The sequence below is a fragment of the Grammomys surdaster genome, unplaced genomic scaffold (genome assembly GCF_004785775.1).
Source record: "Grammomys surdaster isolate TR1022 unplaced genomic scaffold, NIH_TR_1.0 372, whole genome shotgun sequence".
Lineage (NCBI taxonomy): Eukaryota > Metazoa > Chordata > Mammalia > Rodentia > Muridae > Grammomys > Grammomys surdaster.
In genome coordinates, this window is record NW_021604791.1 from 7,410,945 (window position 1) to 7,438,186 (window position 27,242).

Consider the following 27,242-nt stretch of genomic DNA (forward strand, 5'->3'; position numbering starts at 1 on the left):
GCTAATTTTCCTCATAATGGGTAAGTCAATACATTTTTCTCAGAAATATACTCCAAAGTCAACTTTTAAGGAACCTGTCAAATAAGGAAAATTGTACCTTCCCTTTTCCCACACAACTTGCAAACAGGAAAATTCCCTTCTGTTTCTACTGTCAAGATGTCATCTTACAGAAGTGGGGACTAAAGCAGTCATGTTTCCCACAAGAAATCTGATCTGAGGCAGTTGCTGGAGGAAAGGGCAGAGGCAGTTGTTAACTGTTTTACCACAGAGACTTCTATTCCAGGGCGACAGTGCACTGCAGCCCTGGATAACAGGCCTGGGGCAAATCCCCAAAGAGCCATTTGGTGAGCCCGTCTCTACTCGCCTTCCTGTTACCTTGCCAAAGAGGAGAATCTGTTTTGTAGGTGCTAGAGATTTCTAGGAAGACAGTGAGCCTGTGTAGAAATTGTACAACTTAAGGGGCTTCCTGAGGAACTCAAAGCACCCTTCTTGGTGGAAGGCCTTACCAGAAGGAAGGAAAATAGTCACTGGTCAAGGGCAGAGGCTCAGCCTGGGTGGCCTGCATGTGCTTATCCCCAGAAAAAAAAAGCAAGGATCAGGGCTGGAGAGACGGCTCAGCGGTTAAGAGCATTGACTGCTCTGCCAGAGGTCCTGAGTTCAATTCACAGCAACCACATGGAGGCTCACAACCATCTGTAATGGGATCCAATGACCTCTTCTGGTGTGTCTGAAGACAGCTACAGTGTATTCATATAAATAAAAAATAAATAAATCTTAAAAAAAAAAAGCAGGTTAGCAGTTGTAGTCTGAAGTTCTTGGGATTGGGAGGTGGGGTGGAAGGGTAGGGGTGGGGTGGAAGGGTGGGGGTAGGGAGTTGTCCAACTTTGTAACTTTATACAGCACTTTTTAGTGTCTAGACCAGAAGCCAGACCAGAGGGTATAAGTGGCAGATGGACACCAGAGTAGGTTTTGGAGTCACATGGGGATCTGCAGTCAAAGCAGTAAAGCTTTGGGGAGGCCAACTAGCCTCTCCAGGCCTCTGTGGGGATGTCTGTAAGCCATGCGTGGAGTTGGTCAGGATCCTCACATCATCTCTAACTCCTTTCAGAACCTATGCGATGCTGCTGGTGATGTCACAGCGAGAAGACAAGGACCTGGTGGCACCTCAAGTACCAGAGAAAGTACCAAGAGAACACTCCCTGAGTCGGGAAGAAGCAGGAAGGCAAGAGGAAGGAAAGATGATACAGAAGTCCCTGAAGTGAGGAAGAAAACAGTACTTGATGAAGACACTAAAACAATGGACATGGAAAACAAAAACCACATCCCTCTGGGGCACCAACAGCCCCAGTCAGCTCCACACAAGATAGTTCTCACACACCTCCTAAAAACTTACAGGTTTTGTTCCTAAATTTACTGTTTTACTAATTTACTAAACCAAAGCAGAATCTTACCACAGGTATAAGATGTTGAGGGGTCTGCGATGTGTCGCTCAGCGGCAGGGTGCTTGGAGACCAGACACAAGGCCCTCGGTTCGATCCTTAGCACTGGAAAAACAGTTTGTGTACATACACACAGTAACTTCAGATAGTCAACCGATTACTAGTTTCTCTCCACAAAGCAAGATTCCCAGAAGCACATGAGCATTTTTACTCTCTAGGTCTGGAAATATCATCTTCAAACAAACAAGCAAACATTTCTTAAGGCTATGCTGTGTTTATAAATGATGTGCATGGATGTTACTGCCAACTCCTCTCATAAAGACCAGTGAGGCCGAGTCTCTTATTTTAGACAAATGCCCCATCTATGGCTGCAGCCGCTGCTGCTGAGATGGCGTTCCCAAGCTGCTGCCTCCTAGAAAGGGAATACAAAGCTTTAGCCAGAGCAAAACCAATTAACAAGTCACTGGGTGCTTCTTTCTTCTTTACATTTTTATTGGTGTGTGTCTCTGTGTGTCTATGTGTGTGCATGTGTGTATGTATGTATGTATGTATGTATGTATGTGTCTGTGTATATGTATGTATGTCTGTGTGTGTGTGTGTGTGTGTGTCGACACCCTCAGGATCCAGAAGAGGATGTTGGGCCCCTGAAACTAAGGAGATTGTGAGTACCAGAGCCAGTTACTGGACCCTAACTGATTTTTAACCATTAAGCCATCTCTCTAACCCTACATCTCTCTTCTGTTACTGTGTGGGAAGAACAGGATACCCCAACACTCTGCACAAAGTGGGCAGCTGTGCTCGGAAGCCCTGGGAGAGACCAGACAGCACCTGTTTCCATGAACACTTTCCAATGCAGACTGCTGGCCTCTGACCCTGCATCACGACATCTCCAAGATCTCCGAGTGCGGGTTCTCCTTCTGCCATCTCCCTGGAAGACTAACCTTCAAGAACCTGCTCTCCCCAGCACCCCATAGCCAGAGCTGAGCTTAAAACCAAGCAAGAAGATGCTACTGCAACCAGCTGCCAGTGAAGCTAGAGCAGCCTCCCTAAAACTCCGCAAAATTGGATCACTATCATGTAGCCTTAAGCTCAGGTGTCCTTGAAATAAGGGAAAGACTAGACCTTACCTCCATCCCCATCACCCCAAAATACCACACTGAAGTCTTGCTGTGTGCTGGGCCCTTAGAGCAATGGTGCATTAAGACATCCCTGTGACCACTCGGGCTGTTTACATTTTGCTCCTAGTTGGGCTTGGGCAATAAACTAATAATTATTCATTTCTATAATTACTCCGTGAAAAGTGTGAAGAGCCAGGGAGCACAAGGGAGCTAGCCTGACCCACCCTAGGGGTGAAAGAGGACTGCAAGCGGAGATGCAGGACCTGGAAACTGGGGTGCACCAGGAAGTCAGGGAGAAGCCCCATGCCCTGTATGCCCCAGGCAGTAAGCCACATTCCTTTATGGAACCCGAGGCAGCTGTAAGTGCAAAGCAGGAGGCAAGTGTGTGACAGTAGGACCCAGGCCCCCCAAGGGATATCTGCATACCCCCACACGTGAGCAATACTGGGTGGGTAGCCTCTGAAAGGTTGGAATCAAGGCAGGTGCTAATCCTATGTATCCTTTGAAAAATGTCACCTGCAGCAAGGCCTTTACCCCGCCTCCCTCATTGCATACGTATGCTTCCGGAAACCTCTGCACAGCCCCTCAGTACTGTCGCTGTCCGTTTTCCTGTCTGGACTAACTGAAACTCCTGTCTACCTTTCTTAGGATGTCAGAAGGAGAACTGAGAACTGTTCCCTGTCTGAACTTCAAGGGACTCAAGAGGCCCTAAGCCTTGCGCTGGGACGAAGCACAGCTAGCTATTCTGACCCCCTCAGCTGGTGGTTCTCAGCCTTCAGCCTGCAACAGCTTCCCCTGAGGGACTTGTTAAACAAAGAAACTGGAAACCCATTCTCCCATTATTCCCAACGCAGGGGGGAAAGAGGATGCTGGCATCTTTACCTGGTGCCAGGCGTGCCTGGTGTGACTGGTTCTGACAAAGAACTGGTATGGTAGCCCCCTGACCTACACAGTAGTCAGTTAGCTAGCAGGGGAAAACAGAAAGCAAAAACAAGAAACCCCTCAGACTCAGGGCATTAGCCATTAAGTGTAGCAAGAAACCGTACCAGGATCTCTATCTTGGAACTCAGGGAGAACCTGCAGAAACAGATTTTCTTGAGTGAGCAAATCTGCCTGGCTTTTACACCTAGAAATCGGCCTCGCGCTGGGTCCCCCTGACAAGCCTTGGCAGCCAGGCGTGCACAGATTTCTCAGATCCCCGAGCTTTCAAGTGGGAAATGTTGCAGAATGCACCAGTCACAGCTACAGGACTCCAGAACAGTGACACTGGTGGTGAAGACAACTTCTGCAGCGCATCAGACCTCAATCTGGCTCAGTGACTCAGAGGGCCTGGCACTCAATCTTCCCACGCTCTCGCTCTGGGAATCTCCTAGCCCACTCTGGTGCAACACCGAACACAGGGGTCTGCTTACGCAGGGGTCCCCTCACATGGACCATGGTTGAACAGGACTGTTCCCTCCCTCAAATAGAAATTAATGCTGCCTCAGGGAACTCTGAGAAGCGACCTGGCTGCCCCAACTGCTCAATCTTTATGCACTCAACCTGTGACACTGGGGCCTGAACTCTCCTCAGAGCATTTGCCAAGCTGTTGTCTGTCTGTCTGTCTGTCTGTCTGTAGCATTAATAACCCTTCTAATAAACGTCTGGCTCCCAACAGTCTGTTTTAGGGTCTCCTCAGAACCCTGTGCCAAAGACCTTCTGTCGCCTACCAAGCTTTCCTTGGTGAGTGGTCAGATATGAGTGACTGTTTTTTTCCTCAATCGCTCATCAGATAATTGCCCTGCAACAGTTAACTCTGTAGCCATTCTACATTCAAATACACAAAATAGAAAATAATTAGACCCAAACAATTGCCCTGGTGTAAAAGCACACTAATGGACAAGATTGGTGTATTCAGATTTGATTCAACATTCATCAGGACACTTGCTGGTCAATTTGCTTAATGAGTGTTCACTTTTCTCTTCATTTTTCTGGGGTGACATCCACTCAGGGCCAAGCATTAAGCCTGCTTCCCTTTTGCAAGGAATTCTTCCTCAGCGGCCCCTTGTGTAAAATGATCTCAGTGCCTATAGGGAACAAGAGAAAACTGCCTGAAACTGATCTCACTGTTCTCTAGAACTGAGAAAAACAATCATAAAAAAAAAAAACCCATCTAGTATGTCCACTGAGAAAGTTCCAGTTCTTCCTACACAGCTTTAGAATATGACCATCCCTCAGGGTGGAGAAGGGAAGACAATTCTAGAACTGTAAACTTGTTCGATTGTCTGCTGTTTGAGACAGAGCCTATTTGGTCCTGGTATTTCCTATTAGATCAGGCTGGTCTCTGACTCACAGGGACCCTCCTGCCTCTGCTTCCCAGGTGCTGGTGTTAAAGGCTTGTAAGGTGCTCACCTCCACACCTGCCTAGGAACATTTTACTTTTAGCATAATTGAAATCAAGACCAAGTGGAAGGGACTCAAGTTGGAAAATTTGAGATTTCTAGAAATTTAAATTAATATGTCAATCCCAGGTAATATTTTTTTTCAAATGATTAAAATTAGAAATATGCAAATTTTTCCACTGAGGGTAAGGGGAGGGGTAGGAATATACCTAATTAGGTAGCAATGATACCTTTATTATATGATATTAAAAGTGTAGATGTGGCATTAACGCTTTCAAAACTAAAAAAAAAAGGCTATCTCCTTCAGAACTCAAGAATATTTTACCAGGCAGACAATGGCAACGAATGTTGGTTCTTACAAGTGTTCCTCAAAGACAACTCCCTAACAAGCTTCCTGCTCTGCTCGCCAGGCTGATAATGCTTTGTTATAAACAATAGCTCAGACAGCTGATGTCAGAGGGGCAGGAAGTGTTTGTTTTCATGCTGATCTGTTTTCAGATAGTTTACAAACACAACTCTTGTCTCTAGCCACAAGTGTTTTCAAATTGTATTTTAAAAGAAGATTGTATTTTCTAAAGTGTCAGCCAGTCATTTAATATTTCACATGGGTCCAGGCTTGGCACATCTATAAATTAACAAAACCATATGGTAAGAAGCGACTTTAAAGAGTCTGGAGGCCGCTTTGGCTTCAGGAGTGGTAATGTAACTGATGAATCTCAATCTCAAAACTGGGCAAACCGAGCAGAATTCAATACTTCACGTGACTCATAGCCCTGCATGACTTAGTGTGCGTGCAAGGTGCCAAGCGTATGACATCACAGCCTCACAGCCCAGTGTGACTTCATGTGGGAGCTGCCCTGAGTATGACATCATAGCCTGTGTGAACCAATGAGCAGAGAGCCCAGAGTATGACATCACAGCCCTGTAGGGTCTACTGTGTGTCGCCAAGAGAGTCAGGACAAACTGCCAGCAGCAAACATGGCTCGTCTCAGAGTTTATTCTGAGAAGAACCACACAGACAGGGAGTGCAGGGGAGACTGCAAACCGTGTATATTCAGTGTGCTGGAGTATTCTGGAGTGAGACAGGTTGCTCCCTAAGAACTAACCACCCCAGGTGAAGCCCCAGAAGGGGAGACAGAGCTGAGGGTGAGATTAAAGGACAGAGTAGGGGCAAGGAGAAGAAGGAAGGGCTGGAGAGAGGGACTGGGGAGAGGCACAAAGATAAAGTAAGAAAAACAAGAGCAGAGAGCTCTGGCCTGCCATACTTAGGAGTCATTATTGGCCCACCCTCCCCAAAAGTACAACAGAGCTGCTACTGAATCCCAAAGAGTTGTTTAAGAAAAACTAAAAAGCAGGGTGACATCTCTAAGGTAGAAAGTAAAAAATCTTTCGGCTGGTGGCACACCCCTGTAATTCCAGTACACAGGAAATAATGAAAGGAGAATTAAGAGTTGAAAGTCAACCACAACTACATCGTGGGTTCAAGGTCAGCCTGGCATACATGAAACCTCAAAAAAAAAAATCAAAAACTGGTTTAGTGGATCACGGTTTTAATCCTAGCACTGAGGAAGTACAGGTGGAGTTCTACATAGTGAGTTCCAGGACAGCTAGGGATACATGGTGAGACCCTGTCTCAAAAAGTAAAAACCAAAACCACCAAAGAGATACTAAGAAGGCTTATTTGATAAAGACACACGAAGTGGAGGAGAGAACCAACTCTTAAAAGTTGTCCTCAAGTTAGAGTGAAGACTGTTGGAGCTGAGGGAGTTTGCGGCCCCATGAGGAGAGCACCAATACCAACCAACCAGAGCTCCCAGGGTCTAAACCACCAGCCTGGGAGCACTTAGGGAGGGACCCATGGCTTCATCTGTATATGTAAGGGTGGAGGGCCCTGTCGAGCATAGGTGGGAGAAGAAATACTTGGTCTCATGAAGGCTGGACGCCCCAGTGGGTGGGAATTTGAGGGTGGGGAGGTGGGAGTGGGGGGGTAGGTAGGGGTACATCCGCAGAGAAGCAGAAGGAGGGGTGAGGGGATGGGGGTGCCTGGGTGGGGGGGTATGGGGTAAGGGGATAACATATGAAATGTAAATAAAACATCCAATTAAAAAAAATGTTAGCATTAAAAAAAAAAAAAGTTGTCCTCAGACCTCCGCACACATGCTGAGGTACCCAGGCACACAAAATAAATATACTTGATAAGAGATCAACAAAAATAAAACAAGCGTCAGAAGGATACAAAGTGAAATTACAAAATAACATTTCAAAGTCCCCCCCCCACACACACACACATACAAAATTAAGCAAATAAAATAAGCCACACAGAGCAGTATAATCCGACCATTAAAGCCAGGGAGCTGAGCTCACTGGTTAAGAATACTTGGTATGTAGTCATGAGGAGCAGGGCTCAGATCCCAACATCTGTGTAACAAGGTTTTCCTGCTGCTCCAGGTATATTGGACAGGAGTGGGTTTACTTCGTATTACTCATTATGCTTGCTGGTACGGTTAAATGTTTAAACTATCCTTTATATACAACTAGGATAAACCATGTGTCTGCCATGTGCTTGTCCTTGTGACTGGATACAGCTTGAACTCATGAGAATTTACCCATGTGACTTTCTTAACCCTCAGACTATTCAAGTAGCCATAGGTCTGCCTCTTTTATCGGCTCCGTTCTCTCCACTGCTTCTAGAGAGGTAACAACAATTGGCATCCCACACACACCTGTAATCCCAGATCCGAGGGCCATGGGAGGAGACAGCATCCCTGAGGCTTACTGGCTTCTAGTCTAGCTGAGAAAACCCAAGCTGTAGATTCAAGGAGAAGGACCCTGCCTCTGAGGAATAGGTGGAGAACAATCTGGAGCACCCAGTGCCGCCTTCTGATCTCATTCGCACATACAAAAGCATACATGTGCACATATGTGCATGTATGCATATACTCATAGACACATACAAGTAAGTAATTTTAAAACTTGGAAGCATGTTGAGAGAAAAAGATGGAAATTTTAAGTGGTGGTGAGAGAACTAAAAAAAACAACCAGAAATAAAATACAGAACACAAGAACAAATACAAGAGGGTATCTCAGAGTGCAATGACCCTTCCTGTAATCCCAGAATTTGGGAGGCTGAGGCATCAGATCCAGAATTTGAGGCCAGCTGGGACTATACAGAAGAACCCTAGGGGGTACTAGAAAATTTGACTCTAACCAAATGATAAAAGAACTAAAAAGATTTCCAAGAAAATGGTAGGTCTGGAAGACAGACAAAGAAGATCCATAATACACTGCTGGTGGCTCTGAAGCCACTGGAGAATAGGATTAATAAAAACTTCTCATCTTCAACAACTCTCTTTAGTGAGGGGAAATGAAACCCATGCTTGGAATTATGTCAAGGCTGAGATCTCTTCTCCGGAAAGACTAGCTCAAACAACCAACACTTAAAAATGACCCTCCTACAAAGGAGTAAAGAAGCATTCCTATGGGTATCTAGGTAAATGTGTGCCCAAATCAGAGGCAAAGAAAACGCAGATTAGCGTGCCTGACTTTGACAGCACATTATGGCAAAAAAGACAATAACAGGAAAAATATTAAAGACACCTGAGCAAAGCCATGATCGCTGAGACTTTCTACCAGACGTATGACCTTTCAAACAAAGACGACAACTGAGCTGCCATGAACACATCACTGAGATGTGTCCCAGGACATCCCTTCAGAAAGAGGCACATGACCAGGCATCTCCCCCAACACTGGATGCAGGCTGACTTTTGGCACTAAAAGGAATTGATGGTGGAGGGTAGATAAATCCCTGTCACAGACAGAATTGATTGGAAAACCTGAGAGAGCAAGATCTGCAAACAGATAATTAGCTGGGGGGAAATGGGTACTTACTCCTTCAAATCCCCAACTCCTGGCACAAAAGGAACAGCAAGCAGACTAGTGGCTAACTTAAATGTCACTCATGGTAGGAAACCAATAGAAAACAACTCTCAGGAAAGGCAGGCAGGAGTGAGTGCTTCTAAAGGTGTCTTAAGGCATCTATTAGAAGAACTCTTAAGGCATCTATTAGAAGAACGTCACCGTCATCACAAATACTCAATGGTATTTGAAGGAACACAATGTCTACCCAGCATTCTCTTTAAAAACAAAATGTGATCATGATCAACCACTCCATCAACAGTTTACAGGGAACGCAGAGACTGAAACATGCTAATTGTTGGAGGAACACAATCAGCATAATCCGCCCTGACAGGACAGGGCAAACACAAAGCCTCTTCCACAGGACATAGGCTGAATGAAGCCTACCAAGAAGCAATGGCGGGGAGAACCTCCAAACCAAGGCTAGCTCTTAGCTTCAGTCAAACATTTACAAACATGTTTATATTTTTATATTACTTATTTTCAACAGGGGAAAGATGAGTACTGAATACCCCACATCAGGGTAGAGCTATGATTTGTTTTCCTACTTGAATAAAGTATCCCTTCCCCGTGTGGGGGATGGCTCAGGGGCCAGTGCAATGATCAGATGTGACACCGTGACTGTTTACAAAAGGAAATTGGTATTTTAGAACTACACACTGGAAATATTTATAGATGGAAATCACACTACATAGGAATGATATGGTGAACTGGGAAGAGGCGAGGCTCAAAGGCTGGCCTCATGGATCCAAGGACTCACTATGTTGTTCTTGAAATGCCATTGTGATAAAAACACGTTGGCCAGGTGTGGTGACACGAACCTGTAATATCGGGTTTTGAGAGGTGGGGGCAGGAAGACCAGGAGTTTAAAGTATCCTCAACTACATACTGAATTTGGAGCCAGCCTGAGCTACATAAAACAATGTCTTAAAAAAAACCCACCAGAAACAATGTAACTATAAAGATAAATGTTCCTCCATGTTGAAATAAAAATGGCTGCCAAAGTTTCCAAACAGGCCAGGGAACAATAGAAATCAGAAGCTACCGGATGCTTTTCAAAATGGATTTACTCTTTCTTAGTCAAGTGACAGTAAATTTAAACACGGTTATACTGACACATTTTATTATCAACTTGGCACAACCTAGGGTAACTTGGGGAAAGGAAACCTAGGCAGAGGAATTGTCTTGATCCAATTGGCCTGTGGATATGCCTGTAACACTTTTTCTATTTGCTGACTGCTGTAGGAGAGCCCAGGCCACTGTGAATGGTGTCATTCCTAGGCAGGGGGGTCTGAGCTGTGTAAGAAAAGCCAGTCAAGCCAGGTGGGAGAAAGGCAAGAAGCAGCTCCCCTCCACTTTCCTTTTGTCAGCTCCTGTCTCCAGGTTCCTGCCTTGACTTCCCTGGGTGATAAACTGTTAACCTGTAAGGTGAGATAAATACTCTTTCCTCCCTGAGTTGCTTTAGTCATGGTGTGTATCACAGCAATAGAAAACAAGAGCAAAGATCTAGTTAAACACAGGCCCGAAAATTCTCACCCCAAACAGAAGGCCCTAACAATGACGATTACACTGGATCAGAACGAGCTGTCAAATGGAGTGAGTACTTCAAACAGTGATTTTGTAGACCAGTAAAAACCCACACATGCATGTCCAAAGTCAGTGACTTCATCAACAGGACTTGAAGTCACACGTCAAGCACCTTGGGCTTCCTCCTAAAATCTTCAACTAGGTCTGTCAACCAACTGAGGGGTATCTTTCCCAGTTTCAGCTGAGAAGGGACCATGATCTGTCCCTAGATCCCTCCATGAGGATCAGATGTCCACCATCCAAGGACAGACGATAAAAACTTCTAGTCCTAACTCCCCAGTCTCAATTCTCAGTTCAGTAAATCCCATTTTTAAAACTGAAGAGCTCAGAGCTTAACACATTCTGGATACTCGAAAGGCCATTCTAAAGGCTAAGATGCAAAAAATAAATAAATAAACCTCAACATGTTCCCTCCTGTGCCATCTCCCTGCTGGTACTTCATCCTGACCAGACATGGCAACAGGAGTGGGACTTACCGGCTGTCAGTATCTAAGCTGCACTTCACCTAAGTACAGTCTTGTAGGCTTTAATATGGTCATGCCCAGCTTCTCAGTAAAAAAGAAGAAAGGATGTTTTAATTGTGGTATAGAACTAGCCCCCCTCCCCACCCTCCTATAGATCCAAAGAGTATCTGAAACATCTCCCTCAGCTATGAAAGAACATTATGGTATGTTCTAGAACAAAGGGTTCCAAATCTTCAGACTGACAAGACACCCTGGCACACTAAAGATACCCCTAAAATCCTAAAGGTGGGGGATATCCCAGTGTTTCAATTCTGATTTGTCCCTATCATACATGACAAAGACTCAAATGGCAATCCACTGGGTCAACAACCAATGGTTAGCCCTTCCTAGGAAGGCAGTGGCCTCTAATCACCCAAAATTCCCACTAACCACCACTCCATCCCTGCAAGCCCAGCTCCTGTCCCTGGCCTCCCAGTTTGACCTCTTAGTCCTTTCTCTGTTTGTCCCTTCACTAACCAGACACCACTGGTCATTAAGTCTAAATTCAGCAGATTTTTGTAAGACAGGCCTTCACATTTCTTTCTTTATTCTTCTTCCCCTTCCTGCTTTTCTGGGCTCTTGAGAGGAAAGAATTCACTAGAACTTAAGCCCCAGGACCAGGATATTCAGTGCTATACCCCCGCCCAACTGTAATAGCTACTCATATAGGTTCTAAGAACAGCCCAACAGAAGGCTCCGTGCTGGTCAGCAGCTGACACTGCTGCTGTCCCTTAACACTTCCTGTGTCAGGAGATGCTCCTTGCCCACTGGCACTCGCTCTCCCAGCCCCTTATGGAGACAGCGGTTCTAAACTGGATGATAATTTTAAGTAATGTCCCTTGAAAATGCTGAAAATGTAAATTAGGCAACACATTCAGATCTGAAGGAGAAACTCACAACCCCTTTCTACATATGCTAGCTTATTTTAAAAACTGGGGCGGTGGGTCCTCTTCTATCAAAGTGATGCTTTCTGGTTCTGGTACAGCTGAAAGCATACCTACTATTTCCCTGCATCAAACATACATATTATATGAAAATAATCACAAAAACATTCAAGGTCGAATTTGCTCCAAGATTCTAATGCCTTCATATTAAGAAAACCAAAGCTGGTCGTGTAGCATGTGCTTATAATCCCAGCACTTGGAACGATGAGCAGAAAGACCAAGGGACTGAGGTCCACCTGGGCAACATAATGTGTACCAGGCTAGCCTGAGCTATATAGTGAGACCTTGTGGAAAAACAAAACAAAAAAACAGAAAAAAACAAAAAACCTCACAGTCCACATGGTATCTACCAGTCACTCAAATATCACCTATTTATTAAATTGAAAATCTTTCCAACAACAATGAAGGGTATCTACACTGTGACAATTAGGATGGAAGTGGAAACACATTTAAAATAATTCTACCACCTAATAATTACCTCTAAAATACCTATCTAGTTTCTCTGAGAGAGTATAGGCTTTTAAAATACAATTCTATTCCCCCTTTTAAGCATACACTAACCTTACAGAATGACAGCCAATGAACACTTCTAATATCCACAGGACATTTCACCCCCTAAATCTGCACTGGATTCCATTCTTTGAATTCTTCCACCCAATAGAGACGCAGTCACTGCCGAAGTCCATTGTGGCCAACCTCTCCTTTGTTCTCAGGCACAGAGCAATCTCTCCACTTTAAGAGTAGGCTGTTATACACAAATTACAGGTAGTTTCAGAAAGTTCCTAATCCTTTGAAATACCCCAAGTTACCTGAGGCAAGCTGGATATTCTGCCTCACAATTTAAAGACACAGGCGAAGGAGACAAGAGGACCTCCTCATTTTTATTTATTCATTTATTTTTTTTAGTGATTTTTTTCCCCACTAGGTCAAGGGTATAAGGTATTATTCCCAAGCAAGGGTCAAGGACCTACATCTTCTCTTAGGTGACAGTATTCTGCCCATCTTTGTCAGGTCCAAAGGCAATTCTAGTTTCCTGAACTCCAAACAAAATCCAGTCCATGTACCCAGAAATGAGCTCATTCCTGGATATATGGACCGCCTGTGACTTACCATTCTTTCCAATACTGGTTTAGAGAGGGGCTCCAGCAGTATACCTAAAAGCCTTCTAACACAGGAGTGAGTGGCCATGGAATCAGGTAAGAACCTGTGTGTGCCAGCCCCAGCAAAGACCTTATATACAGTCTTGCTCATCCCTTGTTTTGCTAGATCAAAAGAATTCACATTTTTTTTTAAAAAAAAAAAGGCTTTTAAAACCTGTTGCATACCCTATTTCTCATTTCACTAGAGATTTAACTTGTCAATAAGCGAAGAATGGGAAGTCATCTCTTTGCCCCTGTCAGGTGTTCAGACACCTGTAATCATGGCTGGGAGTAGCTTGCAGAGGGTGGCAGGGAGGAACGAGGAGTGGTGTAATTAGCCATGGACTCAAAAACAACTCGGTTCAAACCCGAACTGGATTTGCATGATGCATACACAGACATAATCACATGCACGAGTGAGATGCATACTTTTCCATTTTTTAAAAGTTATTTCTCTGAATAGGCAATTACTTGACCAGATTTCATTTACAAAAAATCTCATCACATATGGCATGGTGGGAACTGCTTCAAGTTCTGAAGGATTCTGAAAAACCCAGGTGCCCTAAAGATTAGCCCCTGTCACCTTGCACCTCATCCTTCAAAGCCTCTCTCTATGGGAGCCTCTTGGCTCGCTCAACACTTTTGCTGTTCAGACACTGACTGAATGGCAGCCCACTTTTCATGCTTTATTTCAGGTTCCCAGAATGCTTCTGAACCCACCATTCTCAAGGAGTGAAGCCTTGTCTTTCTAACCCAACTGCAAGGCATATGACCAAACTGTCAACAAACTTTGCTGACACATGACATTCCAGTGGGTCTGCCCAGCCTGGATGTCCCTAGAGCCAGGAACCTCACCTTACACATATCATCGTTCATTCTTACACGATGTTTCTGACCAGAAGCTAGTGAGCGAGCGAGCAAGCGTGAGGTTTCTACCGCTTTACCCCAGATCCCTGGTTGATCTACTGTGTGCCTTTGAACCATGACTCTGAAATGAGAATATGGGAAGAAGATTCATGCGTAAGCCACAGAATGAGCAATGTACCCAAGCAATCGACAGAAAAGGAGGGTGGTCCTGCATCCTGCATCCTGCATCCTAGCTGAGCATCCTGCATTCAGCTGAGCTTTCTGCCTAGCCACAGTGCAGGGTGATTCCATCCCACACGAGACCCCACTACATACCACCACCCTTAGGTGAGGATGGATCTCTCTAGACCTCAGACTTCCCCAGTTCTCTTATCTTGACACTCCATTCACTACAGGGCACAATTTGCTCTGTGGTTAGATGACCTACCCCAACAGATCAATAACCTATTTTTAAGCTATGGCTTCCTCACTGGCTGTTTTCCATGGAGCCAGAAACCTATGAGTCTTCACACTGTAGCCAACCAAGTGAAGAAACAAACGCAGCCAGCTATTTTCCCCCTTTCCAAGTTACATAACAAGGATTGCAGACCATAAAAGGGACACCAAGCCAAACTGAGTTAGGCGGGATGGGACCACATCAAAATGACATTTGGCTTTCCTCCTATCTCCTACAGAGATCCATTAGCCAACCATAGTAGTCTTTTTTAGCCCACAATTAAAAGAATTAAAAAAAAAATCCCAGTTTCCTTCTGAAGCAATGTATGCCACTGTCAGCTTGTACCGTTCTATTCAGAGACTATACATACTCGAAGACTGACAGCCACTAAACCAACCTCCCTCCCCTTATCATCCCAAGGTTTAATAAACCCAATTTCTTTACGTTGCCTTCAAAGACCTTGCTTCCCAAACTGCTCATCAGCTGTGTCTGCGTCTACACTCAAAACATCTGTTTTATTCGCGTCTGCACTGGACAGTTCCTCTCGTGACATCTCTCTATCATGTGACTGGTACGCACTTAACACAGAGTTCCTCACAATCCCCAAATCCTCTCATGATAGCGCTGAGCTGGTGCTTGAGACTTGGGGGTTTCATTTATTTCTTACATGGACCTGACCCGAAAAAGAATTTCATTGATATTGAGCTTTGTGTCTGTGAAATTGAGTCTGAGGTAAACGCAACCCAAGCCCAGTAGAGCCCAGTACCACGATCCTTTCTACAAAGAGCCTCTTCCCACTCTCAGCCTGTCCAGTGAATACCCCACCCCACCCCCCACCATCCGCCATTACTCCCAGGAACCTACGCCAGCTGAATCCCAGTCCTCCTTCCCTTCTAGGTGCCTGGCAGGTGGTGCCAACTGGATGTAGTCTTTACTCCCCCCCCCCAACCCCGGGTCTCTCAGGCTTTCTCTCTCATTTCCAGGATATACCTAACCCACAGGGCTCCCCATCCCTTCCTCTAATACCACTAAGAGTGTAAATGAATTGTCCTTCTGTGCTGTTTCCCACTAGCACATGGCTCACATTCTGAGGTGAGACACCCCTTTTATAATAGCCCTTCAAAAGGTCCCCTTGAAAGATCATTCACAATTCCCAGAAAGCAGAAGCAATCTGAGTGCCCACCAGCTGAGAATGGAGAAACAACATGCAGAACATACGTTCAATAGAATGAAAACTACTCAGCATGAAAAGAAGGGAATCCTGACCAGGTATGGTGGTGCATGCATGTCCTCCTGGAACTAGAGAGACAGAGGCAGGAATATTAGGAGAAAGAAGAAGCTGGTTTGGTCAACATGGCAAAACCTGTCTCAGAAAATACAAACAAACATGAAATTCTGGCCTTACACACACAGAAGACCCCCTGATAACATTATAGTACTAAAATAAGCCAACCACAAGAAGGTAGCCATTGTGGGATCTACTTAGAGCAGACACACAGAACAGTCAGTCCGGTGACAGTAATAGCCAGGGGATGTGGGGGAGGAGTTTCAGTTTGGCATAATGAAGCGATAAGGCTAGTTTCATAACAATGTGAATGCACTTAGGCCCCTGAGCTGTGCATTCCAAAATATTAAAGGGGTCAATTTTAGGATAAATGCATTGTAATTAAAAAACAAAAACCAAAACCAAACACACAACAAACAAAAAAACCTCTCCCTTCATCGTGACCTCCTGTAGTAAGGATATCCCACGTTTTGGGGCAGGACCTGGCACTGTTTTTCCATGCTGTGCTTAATTGGACAGAAGGCAAAGCAGGTGGCCCCAACTGGTGACCTTGTTCCCAGTCAAGTCCACCTTGGCCTGGCCTTCAAGGCCTTCTTCACAATCTGGACCAAGCTCAACACTAAGTAAACTCCCTCCCTCCCCGTTCCTTGAGGCTAATCTAATCTGGGGCCACATTTCTACCTTCTTATCCTCCATTTCCTTATCCTCAGCCATCTGACCAGACCAGAGACTGGATGTTCCTCAAGTGAGATCTGAACATCTTGCTCCACGTCTCCCTTAATTCTTCCAACTATCACAGCTGCTGATGTCCTGCTCTCCTTCTGTGAGGTGCATGCTGGCTTATCTCAAAGTAAGATCTCCTGTGTGGATGTCTACTGTTCCCTAGTCCCTGCTAATACCACCCAACCAGACTTAAGGCTCCTCTCTTCAAAAATGCTGCCCATCTACCCACCCCCATGCGTATGCACCCCCAGCTTTACTCTGAGGGCGGGCGTCCCTCCCACCGGTGCCCCTATCTGCTGTCCCTGTGAGGACCCAGCAGGGGATTGATAAACTTCGTTAAACTGATCCACAGTGTCCGCTAGCCTGGCCTGTGTTTAAAGCGTGGTCCAGTGAGTGGCTGAGCCGTTAAAGCAGTGGTTTCCAGCCTGCTGTGGGTCGGAACCCAGCCAAGGGCAGGCAAGTTCACGAGGGCCCACACTCCCAGGGAAGTAGTCCAGGACAACCCCTCCAATTCAGTGTTTGGTTATGTAGAGTAACGGGCCTCTGGGACCAGAGGAGGGGTTTAACCTGGATTCCTGCTCCCCAAACTTTTATCCCAAACTCCAGGTGCCCTTTCATGGAAAGTCAAGAGAGTGAGAGTGTCAACTCCAGAGCAGGGAGAGCAGCATGCATCACCACCGGCAGACTTTTTAAAAACCTAGTCACTCAAGACATAAATTTCATCTTAATATACACACACACAAAAAAAAATCTAAAGAGTACAACACAGAGTGTAATCTGGTTTTAGACCAGTTGCATTTTTTCCCTAAGAGACAAAGCTGAAAGAGGGAGATAAAATCCATGCACACTGGTGACCACCCACTTCCTCTGAGGGACTCCACACAAAGCACACTTCATACAGAACCTCCAGCAATCCACCCTCAGCCTCTGTGCCATAACCCCCATTACTCCTTTCCCCTTCTACAGATGTGGAAAGCAAACCTCAGGAGGGTTAAACATCTGGTCCCTGATCACACAGCAGGTAAGTGGCATTCTGGGATTAGAACTCACAGATGTTAATTCCAGAAACCAAGCTCTTAACTCCAGTGCCACCTGCCCTAAATAATAATAGAGCTTAAATGTTATATTCTGTGGCCCTGCTGGAAACCTAGCAGTCAAGGTGTGCGTGGGAACATGTGCCACGGCCAACATGGAACCCGAAGCACAGGACAGGTGGAGAAATGATCAGGTTGGACCATTTAGTGGGAACTGTCTCCCAAGTTTTCTAGAAGCATCCAGTCACATGCCCACGGGCTGGCTACTGGCTTCAAACTACTCTTTGTATCAGAGACTGAAGTCAGAAGATGACTCACAACACCATGCCCCCCAAACAGCCAGCAATCTGAGCCAGGGAGCCAGTCTCACTCCCAGGTCTCTCTTACTTTTTCAACAAGAGCCTTGCTGGGTTCATTAGCTAGCCCTCCACTCCAATGTCTCCTTCCCGCCGACAACTCCCTGCCAAGCTCTGCTTGCCCTGTGAAAATATCGACGGGTGCGGCTGAAGCTGCATATGAAATTTTGCATACTTGGATCCCTGTAAATGTCTTTTTAATCCCGATTTTGGAAAAGTTAGCACACATGACTACAGCACTTTCCACACCCCCGGCCCTGCCAACTCTTGAACCTAATTCATTCTGGAGAAACAAGCCTGTGGCCTTGCCGCCTAGATCCAGTGAAGAATTGCTCTGGACACCATGGCTGGCTTGCCTCATTTCCTCACACCCTTCTTTAATCAGCTAGAGGATCCTGGAGGAAATGACTCAAAACTCCGAAGAGTAACTTCTAAGGACTGTCAACAACAGTGGCAAAAACCCCATGACCAAAACAGCATCTGCAACTTCAGAGTGAGCGACAGGGAAGCCCACAAAACACTTGGCAGATTCCCGATGAGAATTTCTTCTGGGAGTGCAGTGAGTGGGTCACTGTATTTCACCGTACTTGATCACACAGTAAACAGTCACTGAGATCAGCCAGTTATCAGGGACAAATATATAATGCTGTAGTCGGTTTTTATTTGAAGGGGCTGGGAATGGTTTCCAACTTCATTTTTTGAGATAACTTATCTTCTTTTCTCCCCACCAAAACCCCCATATGATAGTCTCAAACACCCCTCCCCAAGCTATACAGCAGTAAATCCTCTTGGCAAATTAACCCACTCGAACTGAGAAGACCAAAATGTCCTAAGACAGGTAATATGAAGCCCTCTTACCCAAATCAGCAGTTCTGGGTCCCCAGAACCTCCAACAGGGCTGGGCTTATAGTAACCGCTCATTAAATACTTGTGTAAGTGTCTTACTTTACAACAGATTCTAGTGAACTGTGCGCAGTCGGGCATATGGAGCTGAACTCGAGCTCCTTCACTGGCTGTTTTGGGCAAGTGACTTATTCTCCAGTTGGAAAACAGTGGAGGAGTAGACACTGTAGTGGTCCGACCTCCTGGGTCCCCTGACTACCGAAATGGCAGGCAAAGCCCTCAGTATGGAGCCTAGCAGACATTTGCTGTTTGCAAAGCCCACATCTGCACAAAGCACATCCATATGATATGATATTTAGGGCACACTAGAAAGCGTGTTGCAAAAGCATGGCATACGTGTGTATAACGTCACAAGAAGAACGAACGTGTGGATGGGCGGGGAAAGCCCAGAATGGATCTCGTCACAGAGCTATCAGATTATTTCCAGCAGGATCACAAGCCAGAATGCCAGGTGCGTGAATGACTAGGGGCTCACACCTGCAGGAACAGGGGGAAGGTCTGATTCACTGTTCTAGGACCATCCTGTTGGGCTGTAAATGCTGTGACTGCCCCGGAAGAAGCAGGCACTTGTTAGCCTTCCAAAGGCTACAGCATAAACAAAAACACAGAACTGCTTCCTGCTAAGCCAGGAGTAAAACAGTAACACACACACACACACACACCCCAAATGGCCCTTAGACTGAAAGCAGCTTTCTGAAATTCTGAACTCCCCTGATCCTTCATGATGCAAATGTCTTCAAGTACCTTCAGGGAAACTGAAACCCCCCCCCACACACACACACACACACACACACTCCCAATTTAAATGATCGCCCAAGGGCACAGAACCCAGGAGGCAGTATGCTGAAAAGGAAGCCTGAAACAAGAGGAGCAGAGCAGAGAATTACAACACACCGTGTGCCAGGAATCAGACCTTCAAATTCCCTTTGCCAAAAAGTTCCTGGCCAGAGCAGCTAATCAGGGGGGAAAATGCACACCATTGACTTGTTTCTGTTTTTAACGAGGGAACTATGATCTCTGTGGTGTTCCACCTTGGTCTAAGACAGAACAAGGTGGAATACATAAAGCACACTGGGGTTATTTTCAGTTAAGCGGTCAAATACGCCTAGGAATCTAAACACTCATTTGTGACCCCTGGTGACCCCTCCTCTGGCGCAGAGGTCCAGCTACAAGGCTTCCCCCACAAGAAAGCCCTCTCCAGGCCTTTCAAAAGCATCTAGGGAGTGAGATCGAGAAAACGCAGCTAGCGGTGGGTGGGCTCAAAACAGGTCACAGAGACGCTGTCCATCTGACTCTTTATTCCAGCCAGCGCGCAGATGAAATAAATGCTACCCTATAGCATCAGGGTAACCTTAAAGGGTTTCTGGTTTTTGTTTTGAAAATGACCTGGGAAGAGAGCAAGGCTTCAGGGACAAACCAGGCAACCTGCATAGGCAGTGCACCAGCGACACCTGGCAAAAAGGGGCAGGGCTGAGGAGCTCCGGGAGCCTGAAGATCTTGAGACCCAAGTTACCCTGCAGAGGTAACAGGATTTTCGGAACAGCTTGAAGAAACAAATGCTATTTGCAGAAAGCTTACCCCTTCTCCCCCACCCCATTGCCTCCCTAGGCAGCCCTGAGAACGGCTATCACGTGGGAGAGGGTGTCTGGATCTCGGGATTTCCCCCCCTTCCCCCTAAAAAACGGCCACCTGCGATTACAAGTCGCACATACTGGAAACCAGAGGTTTCCAAAGCCGGGGCGGGCTGACTCGGTCCTGGTACGGCGCGCACGAGGTGGCAAGAGCAGCTGCGTCCCCGCACGCAGTCCTTGCTTCCCAGAAGCTGGCGGCCGACGTTGGATACAGCAGCTCCCCGGCGCGTGGCAGCAATGAACACCGTGCGGCTGCAGAGAGGGGCGAGCCTCTAGCACGAGATTTACACAAGGAAAAAGTCTGCAACCTAGCGGCTGTTCGCCACACGCCCGACTCAAGTTGTCCCCACAGCCGCAACCTACAGGCTCGCGGAGTCCCGCCCCAGAGCCTCACGCCTCGTGCTTCCCGAGCAAAAACCGGGGTGGGGGTGGGGGGCAAAGCAAGCCCGAGATTCGTCTCCACGGGTGGCGCCACGCACGACGAGAGCGGCTGCGGTTGAGTCCCCAGCACTGTGCACAAAGAGCGCCCGAGGTGGGGAAGCAGCGGCCGCAAGAAAAGGCTCTCCAACTTTGCCCGGCGTGCGTCCGGGGCCCCGTGGGCTGGTCCTCCGGGGCGCCGGTCACCCACGCGCAACTTTTAACAAAAAGAAAGCCGTGGCCGCACCTCTCTCGGAGAGAGGACGCTCTCGGTGCGAAGCCCGAGGCCGCCCGCCACTGCCACCCGCGCGCAGTCGGCACAAAAGCATCACCAAACTCGCCGGCAGCCTGCAGCCCGCTGCCCCGGTTCCCAGAAGACCCTCGGCCCCGGGTCTCCACCGCCCGGGCTGCGGTCTCCCAGCGCAGGTGAGCGAGGCGGGCCACCAGAGTCCCGCGGCCGCCTACCACCTTCGTGGTGGCTGTAACACCCAGGCATGGGAAAAGCCAACAGCTACCACTCTGGACGCACCCAGGTGGCACCCCTCCCGGACCCGGGCTGCGCCCACAAGGGGTGCAATCCTCTTGTCGGCCGCTCTTTCCCACCTGTCTGGCCACGGAGCAGGACCAACAGGACGCAGAGCAGATCCCAGGCGCCGCGAGCGCCTCTCATCGCGGTGGCTGCGCTAGACTCTGAGCTCCTCTCTCTGCTACAGCTCTCGCCCAAGTGCACTGAGCGCGGCAAAGCCGAGCCCCCAGAGCCACTAGCGGCTCGCGACAGCCCCTCCTCCAGCCCTCCTCCCAGCGCGTGGCCACGCCCCTCCCTTCTCCCGCCCGGGTCGCGCTCCCTCCCGCTGCCTGGTGCCCGGGGCTCTCTGGCTGGAATATGTTGATCCCGGGGGCGCTGTGCCCTCAAAGACCTGGAGCCCTCATAGGCCCTCCACCCTGGATCCTCTTCCTCCCAGCACTCTTCCTCCATCGGTGGTCCTTCAGCCCCAGGAGGCTGGCTGGCCACGCAGGTGCTGCCCGCGCTTTGTCAAGCCCGGCGCCACGCGCGCGTTAGGCACGGGCTAGCCACCTGGCAGGTGCTCCCTAGACAATAAAGGACAACCACTGGTCCCTCCAGCACGCTCCGGAGCGGGGAGAATTTACTAGGCTAATGGTGGAGGTGCTTGCTAATAGTCCGGATTGCGGGGCGAAAGGATTAGGAAACTGGGTCCCCAACATTTATTTCCGTTCCCGTTAGTAGAGGAGGACGGATTGTGGCGCCCCTGACCTCGGTGAAAGACTGAGCCCACGTTTAAGTAATTTTTCATGCTCAGTTTCTCCACCTGCTGCGAAACCTGTAAGAATACAGCTGATTTCTATTGGCCAGCGTGGACCTGCGTCCAACCAAGCTCCTGCTGAGACTTGTGAAAACTGGGCCAGTGGAGTAAGGAGAGGGTCCCTGTGAAGTAGTTAGCTTTGAAACGCGGTTTTAAAAGCCCATTTACATTTGGGTGCCTTTTCTCTTGTGTCATTATTATTTTAAACTCACCTTCAACCACCCTCCACCCCACGCGCCTCTTTCTCCACCTCACTCAGACTCCGGTCTGCCTTAGGAGGAAGATAAAAGTAAAATAATTTCCTCTTAAAGTTTTTTTTTAATGTGTATGAGTGTTTTACTTACATAAATATGTGTGTGCCACGTGTGTGACTAGTGCCCAGGGAGGTCAGAAGAAGGATGTCAGATCCCTGGAGTTACAGACGTTTGTTGATCACCTATGGGTGCCTAGAGCCCAACTACTCTTAACTTTCTTGTTCTTAACTATTGACCCATCTCTCCAACTCCTAAAGTAATTCTCTTAAGACTACTTCTACCTAGGAACATTTTACAGTCACTGTGGCTATCCGTAGGTGGACAGTAACAATCTGCTCCGTAGAGGCTTTTTATAGTTTCGTATCTCGTTACCCGGGTTTACAGTTAACTTTATGAAGTAGAGAGAATAAACATTTATTTTTGTGGTTCCTTAAGTGCCCCCAAGATTCCACACCTAATAGTATTTGAGTATGAGGCCTCATTCCAATATTTTTTTCTGGTTATCATGTTTCCCCTACATATTCTTTATAATTTCTCTTTGTTTATTGATTTATTATTTATTTATTGAAGATACCGTGTGTGTATATGTGTGTGTGTGTGTGTGTGTGTGTGAACAACTTTCAAAAGTGTGTTCTTTCTTTTCACTATATGGGTTCTGGGAGTCAAGCTCAAGACTTCTAGCTTTGTGGCAAGTGCCCTGGGTGGTCTCCATGAGTGGTCTCACTGACATCCTGACAAATGGATTAAACAGCCTTACAGAGAGCTTAGGACTGTAAAGTAGGGCAGACACACCACCCAAAAATGTGATAGATAGATAGATAGATATAATATTTTTTAAGTATGGAAAAATAAAAGGGAGATAATCACCAGGAAAAAAATAATTTAAATATATGTGGCCTCTTTGAGTATCATCAAGAATAATATATCATTTCCCAGCTTCCTGACATCATTTAATATTGAAGCTGTCCTTTTGGATATTGACAGGCTTAAGAAAATTCATTTTCAAAACTATTCATTTAAAACCTATCAGTCCTAGAGAATGATCAAATGAACCAGGTATACAACTACCTCTCTTGGTATACCTACCACACCATTAGATGTGTCCCTTCCTTCAAAGCACACTTTGGAGCACCTTCAGGGCAGCAGGAGGAGCTAAGCACTGTTAGTACGTGTGGCTTCATGCTCACAGTCCTTGGGATCTGAGGTGAGAGCCCATGCCCAACAGCCTAGTAAATGGTTCTGGTCATGCAGTTGCAGACAGGCATTGAGCTACACTTCACTCTTGGGTTGACCGAGGTAAGTAATACCACTCAATAATCCTAAACTTCTGGGATCTTGATTTACTTCTAAAATCCATCTTGTGTTAAGAAAAAAAAAAGCCACTATGAGTTAAAATATCAACATTATGCCTGAGAGGAGAAAAATTACAATTTTCATCTTCAATCAACTGACGCTGGAGAAGATAACATCTTCAGAAGTGTGGTGAAAAGAAACCATATTGCAATTTAATTCCAGGCAAGAAATTTCTGTTCGGAAAAATAAAAGCCGAGTGGGGAATTACACAGTTCTAAATTGTCATCCGTATTTACCACTCAACAAACATTATTGAATGCCCAGGACTTGCCAGTAGGCACCAAGGCCTATACACAAATTAATAAGACAAATATCCCTGCCTGTAAGAATTCACCATGCAACGGGGAAAACAGCCATTCTGATAAGAAGCAATAACATCTGAGGACAGAGTTCATGTTGTGCCAGGACGCTCCGCAAGGCCATATGGCTTGTAGAATATTGAAATCTTATTGTACTGATTTCTTTTTAAAAGCTATCCCCTAAGCTCATCCTAAGTGCCCCAGTGTTCCAACCCACGCCTGAGACACCCACCTCACATCTCCTTAGAGCCAGCAATTACAGGTTGAACGCTGAGCACAGCAGAGAGCCTCCAGGACCTGTGCTTTTAGGGTTGTTAGCTATTTTCAATAGGACCCCCTGCCTGCCTTGTACTGCAAGAAGACAAGCACAAGGTGCTGTTAATGCAGGGCTACGGGGATGAACCGAGTTATAGATGAGCACTGTCCGACTGAACATTTTCAAAGATGGAGCTGTTTTCTCTCTCAGAAGGAACAGATGGGTCAGTCCTGTACTATATTTTGTGATAACCCTAGAGGCTGTCGTGATTGTGTTTTATGTATTTTTCTGTCTTTGTCATTATTTTAGTGAGGGGCTGTTGACTGCCAATTGTGGGAATATATTGCAAACTGACTTAAACAAGCAAGCAAAGAAATAGCATTTTATTTTATTTTATTTTATTTTTTTTTATTTTATTTTATTTTATTTTTGTTGCTTACCTCTGAGAGGCTCAGGGATGCTTTCATTGCATCTTCTCTTGCATCCGAGAACTCAAAGCTGTCAGGATTTGGATGGGGATGGTGGTGGTGATTGTAGCGGGTATGCATGTGTGTTGGGTGTAAATGGGTTTTCCCCTCCATCTCCATCCTTCATGGACACTTGCCTTGTGTTGCTCTGTTGGAGTTATGTGTACAGGAGCACCGAGGCTTACAACTTCCTACTGCCAACTGAGGCACACCTCTTCTGCCCCATCAGCCTCGTCTATAAAATTAGTGACTAAGCCTTGCTTGATGGTCTTAAGTCACTTGCTCAAAGTAGAAGACATGGATTGTCGTGCAGTGGTGGGGCTCGCCTTTGATCCCAGCACTTGGGAGGCAGAGGCAGGTGGATTTCTGAGTTCAAGGCCAGCCTGGTCTACAGAGTAAGTTCCAGAACAGCCAGGACTACACAGAGAAACCCTGTCTCGAAAAAAACCAAAAAAAAAAAAAAGACATGGATTGAAGCTGGCTGTGGTGGCAGCACTTGGGAGGCAGACGCATGCAGATGTCTGTGAGTTCGAGTCCAGTCTATTTTATGAGGGGAGTTTCAGGTCAGCTAGGACGATAGAAAGATTCTGTGTCAAAAAAAGAAAACAATGATTGGATAGGTGTGTTTCATATACACCATCCCCCAAAGGAGCAGGGGTCAGAGTTCTATTTCACCTATATTCTGTAATCCAAAATAGAGAAGGATATGTGTTCAAAAAAAATGTAAGTTTTTCACTAGAAAGATAAACAATGCTTCACAGATAGTTAAAAGACATTTGAACCCAGCATGATAGCACACACCTTTAATCCCAGAACACTGAAGGCAGGGCAGGCCAATCTGTGAGTTTGAGACCAGCCTGGTCCACATAGGAGTTATAGGCCAGCCAGGGCTACATAGTGAGAATCTTTTGTTGTCGTTGTTTTAACTATAGTCTCACACAACCAAAATTTCTAAGTTGACTTCACTATGGAGCTGAGGATGGCTTTGAACTCCTGACCCTTTTATCTCTGCCTCACAAGTGCTTGTACTACAGGCATGTGCCATGGCCAGCTTTTTTGCTTTTAATAGTTTGGATTCTAAAAGTAAGGGCATTTATTGTAGATGATTTAGGCAATACCAACAATCAGAAGGAAGAAAACGAAAATTAATCAAGTTGTCAACATCAAACAGCTCATTTTAATGTCCCCCCACCACTTTCCTCTGTACATGGGTGAGGGTTTTCCCCCTTTGTATGATTTAAGATTGTACTACACTTGTTTATTTTCAAGCCATGTTTTTCATAAGTAATATAAATATTGTTCCAAATCACTCAGGACTCTAGGAAACAACCTACAATGGCAGCACATTGTACAATTCTATGATCATACCACAATTCTGAACACTTAAATATTTCTGTATTTTTAAAATAAATTTTACTTTATGTCCATGGGTGTTCTGCCTGTTTCTATGTCTGTGCATTGCTCGTATGCATAGTGTACCAGGAGGTCAGAGGAAGGTGGCGGAGCCTCTGAAACCGGAGTTATGGGACTGTTGGGAACTGCTATGTGGGTGCTGAGAATTGAACCCTGCGTCTCTGGAAGAGCAGTCCATCCATGCTATCTCTCATGACTGAGCTATCTCTCCAGTCCTCGTTTCTTCATTCTTCTCAGTGTTTTTAACCACCATGAAACATATGCTCATGAACATCCTGGTGAAGATTGCTTGCCTCTGAGTATTTACTTAGGTTGATTCCTCGAAGTGAAGGGGTCATGTTACCAGAAACTTTGGGAGAACCCCCTTGTAGTCACCTGATGATACCAGGGAAAATGGGATCTCTTCTGGGGTTCTAAGTTATATTGATAAAAGAATTTAAGCACAGGCTCAAAGGGAAACTTGAAGACACTTTTATTAGAATTTAAAAGAACCCCCGGCCCCACTCCTCCTATCCCACGCAACCAGTCACCCCCACCCCCAACCCCAGAGAGGCCAGCTGTAAATCTCGGCAGCTGTCAAAAATGGAAAGGGGAAGAAAAAAGTTTTGCTGCTTGAGTTAGGTTAATGTGGTACGATCAGCACATGGCCTCGGGGTAGGGAGTGGGTCCTGAGAGAGCATGAAGTCCAAAGTGTTAGGGAAAGCATTCTTTGGACTGAGGTAGAAACAAGAAAAAGAAAACCTGATGCTTTTCTGGCAGACTTATGAAGCTACCTATCAGTGATCCTGTACAGACTGAGTTAGAGAATTCTGGGAAGGAAAAGTACATTACCTTACTAAAAGGGATAATTAGCCCGCTTATCTCTTTAGCATGGCTTAAGGCAAACTCGTTTTCTTAGGGGCGGTCCCATCTTCCTGTGTGTTGGTCTCTTAGCTAGATCATTAACCCTGCCCAACCGAAGAGGCCAGAGGTTTTGTCTTGCAGACCGGAAGTGTTCCCTAAACAGACCTTTAATGCTGCCGTGCCACTTCCGCCACCAGTATAAGCCTTTCCGACTTTGTTGTTTAATAGTCTTTGCTTTGTCAACAGTCATCTGAAAATCTATCCGTGAAGCTAAAGACGTGCATATACGATCCACACCCTGAGACACCCTGCTCACAAACAAAAAGGCACCTCATGGCTTGTGAGAACGGTCGTGGC

At 46.3% G+C, this 27,242-nt stretch overlaps 1 protein-coding gene across 5 annotated transcripts in view; it reads right to left on the reverse strand.

Moving 5' to 3' along the window:
* The window catches only part of Kit (KIT proto-oncogene, receptor tyrosine kinase), a 79,604-nt gene extending 58,197 nt beyond the window's left edge, over positions 1-21,407 (reverse strand). For 3 of the 5 annotated variants that reach the window (XM_028780738.1, XM_028780736.1, XM_028780739.1), the window contains exon 1: positions 21,282-21,391. In XM_028780738.1, the coding sequence (XP_028636571.1) occupies positions 21,282-21,348 (67 nt within the window). In that variant the 5' untranslated portion in view covers positions 21,349-21,391. Of the gene's footprint in view, positions 1-21,281 lie in introns of all 5 variants that reach the window. The other 2 variants (XM_028780735.1, XM_028780737.1) reach the window with 2 other exon arrangements.
* Positions 21,408-27,242: the final 5,835 nt, after the last annotated feature.